At 38.0% G+C, this 2,709-nt stretch overlaps 1 protein-coding gene across 1 annotated transcript; it reads right to left on the bottom strand.

Moving 5' to 3' along the window:
• Positions 1-22: 22 nt before the first annotated feature.
• LOC121965997 (zinc finger protein 41 homolog) lies at positions 23-2,704 on the bottom strand (the record flags this gene model as incomplete). The annotated part of the gene is made up of 2 exons (XM_042516101.1): positions 23-796; positions 2,536-2,704. Coding segments are annotated over 2 exons (943 nt in total), but the record flags the coding sequence as incomplete, so codon positions are not given.
• Between the last annotated feature and the right edge of the window lie 5 nt (positions 2,705-2,709).

Here is a 2,709-nt window from a genome sequence, read left to right as displayed (position 1 = left end):
TGATGAGGCTGTGAGGACAGACGATCAGAACACCGATGGTGTCTGACTTGGTGAGACCAAGCGAATTTCTTGTCACAAAAACTGCAGCTGAACGGTTTCTCTCCTGTGTGGGTCCTCATGTGACGGACTGAGGTTTGCTTGAGCGAGAATCTTTTACCACACAGGGAGCACTTGAATGGTTTCTCTCCTGTGTGGATTATCATGTGTTTCTGTAAATTCCCACTATGCGTGAAAGATTTCCTACAAATTGAGCAGTTAAAAGGTTTCTCTCCTGTGTGGCATCTCATTTGTGACTTCAGATGCCCCTTTTGACCGAATCTTTTACCACAGTCAGAACAGCTGAATGGTTTCTCGGCAGAACTACGTCCCAGATCACTCACAGGGACGTCGTCATTTTTCAGAAAGTTTAAATCTGACTGAAATGTTGTGTTCTCCGTCCAATCCTCATCACTGTCGTCAGTCTCGGGTTCAGGAGACTCATCAGTTTTGTTATCAGGTTGGAGCCGTCTGCTTGGTTCTGGTCCTCCACAGTCCTCTCCATCAGTTTCCATCTGTTCAGTCTGTCTTTGATGAAGCTGTGAGGTCTGAGGTTTCTCTTCATCGTCTTCACTCTTCAAAGCGACAGGAGTGAACTGGACCTCGGTGATGTCCTCCTCCTGTCCCTGCAGCTGCCGTCCCTCCTGACCGATCCAAAGTTCTTCCTGCTCCTCTTTAATTTCCGGCGGTTCTGGGTCCTCCTGGTCCACATCGGAGCTCCACTCCTGCTGCTCAGTAGGAACCTCTTCTTTTCCAGTTTCTGCAAGCAATTCAAGACGATATCAGTTAGAGGTGTAACGAAACATCCATTATGTCGATTCATACTCCTGCGATCAAACTACACTGATAGTTAGAGGTGGAAGAAATATCAAAAAAACCTCGATGTACGCTGGCTTGTTCCACGAGTGATATATAAAATAGAGCCTGACTGACATGGGATTTTTTAGACCAATATCCCGATTTTATAGTGGAAAAATTGACTGATTAACGATACGGTGACTGATACAGTGAATTTTTGAGCTGGAATTAAAAATAGATCATTTCTATGTGGATTGTGCTCTGATTTTGCAGCGATATGATGATGCAAAAGTTCTCCAAAGGCGGATTCATTAGACAAGCAACATTTATTTAACAACTGACTCATTCAACATCACACAAAAACAAAAATAAAGAATAAATAAAATAAAATGCACATCAGTACTGTATGGTCTTTGCTGACCGTTTAGATAAACAATAATTACAATTAAAAAATAAATAAATAAACATCAGTACTGTTCAGTATCAGTTAATTGTGGACTATTTCTAAACCACCCAAGCATCGTTTTTTGCATTATATTGTCTGTGAAAAAGTTTTCCTATCGGGAAAAAAATATGCCGATGCCGATATGCTTTGATATGTCATATTGGCTGATTCTTCTTTTGTTGCTAATTGCCCTTTTCCCCATGTTTTTGAAAATTTCAACACTAGACGAATTTGCCCAGATTTCAAAGGGTTAAAAAGATGAACTCATTAATGCGCCCATAATTATAATTTTAAAATATAGATTGTTATGCAAAGGCATCTGGTACAAATAGGACTAGATTTGCTTTTCAAAATAAGGTGTTGACACAAATACAATTTACCTATCCATCCATCCATCCATCCATCCATCCATCATAAAATTTAACTAGATTTTTACATAGAATCTCACAACCAAAACCAACACAAGCCAAAAAAAAAAAAAGAAAAACCCAACACACAGACACTTTCTACAGACATTTCTAAACTATCGTGGCATTTTTCTAGGATTTTAGGACATTTTTCAGATTTCAGCACGTGGCTGTGATTTTAGGACTTTTCTTGGATTTTAAGACATTTCCAGAATTTTAGAATCTTTCCATGTATTTAAAATGTTTCTAGCATATTTGAAAATTTCTGGGATTTTAACACATTTTTGGGATTTAAGGACATTTTTAGGATTTTAGGTCAATACTTGGACTTCAGGACATTTCTGGGATTTTCAGATGTTTCTATGATTTTTAGACGCAGTTTGAATTTCAGGACATTTCTGATTACATTTCATTTACATTTACATTACATTTCTTTTTCAATCAACAAGCTCTATTTGATGTTGTTTTTTGCACTCTGACACCTTATGGAGACCAAAAGGACAATAAAAATTCACAGTGTGAATGAATTTATTTTTAATGTGAATTAAAAATGGTTGGGGAGCCACTTGGCACCCTATTGGGAGCCAAATTTTAACATCACAGATGTACACGTGGGGAATCTAACTAAATTGTTAAAAATAATCTTTGTTCAAAAAACAAAACAAAACAAAACAAAACAAACAAAAAACACAAATCAATGTAAGCTAGGAGCAAAAAAAGACTTTTAACATTAAGCTAACGACAACAGAGAAGCTAACGTTGCTTTTAAACGTCCACAGACTGAATTTTCGTTTAACGAACATTTATTATTATTACTAATAATGCTTTTGTAATGTTTAATGAACAGACCTATTCTGTGTAAGTGAAGCTGAGGGCTGAAAACAGCGTCCAGGAGTTTCTGCTGTCGCTCGTTTTCCTCTTTTGATCGAGAAAGTTCCTCCTCGTACTCTGCTATCGACCTTTCAAACAGCCCAAAAATCTCCTCAGCAGCCGCAGTTAGCCGCTGCTTCACCAGCAACCTCA

The sequence above is a fragment of the Plectropomus leopardus genome, unplaced genomic scaffold (assembly GCF_008729295.1).
Source record: "Plectropomus leopardus isolate mb unplaced genomic scaffold, YSFRI_Pleo_2.0 unplaced_scaffold22680, whole genome shotgun sequence".
Taxonomy (NCBI): domain Eukaryota; kingdom Metazoa; phylum Chordata; class Actinopteri; order Perciformes; family Serranidae; genus Plectropomus; species Plectropomus leopardus.
This window is presented reverse-complemented; position numbering and strand designations above follow the sequence as displayed.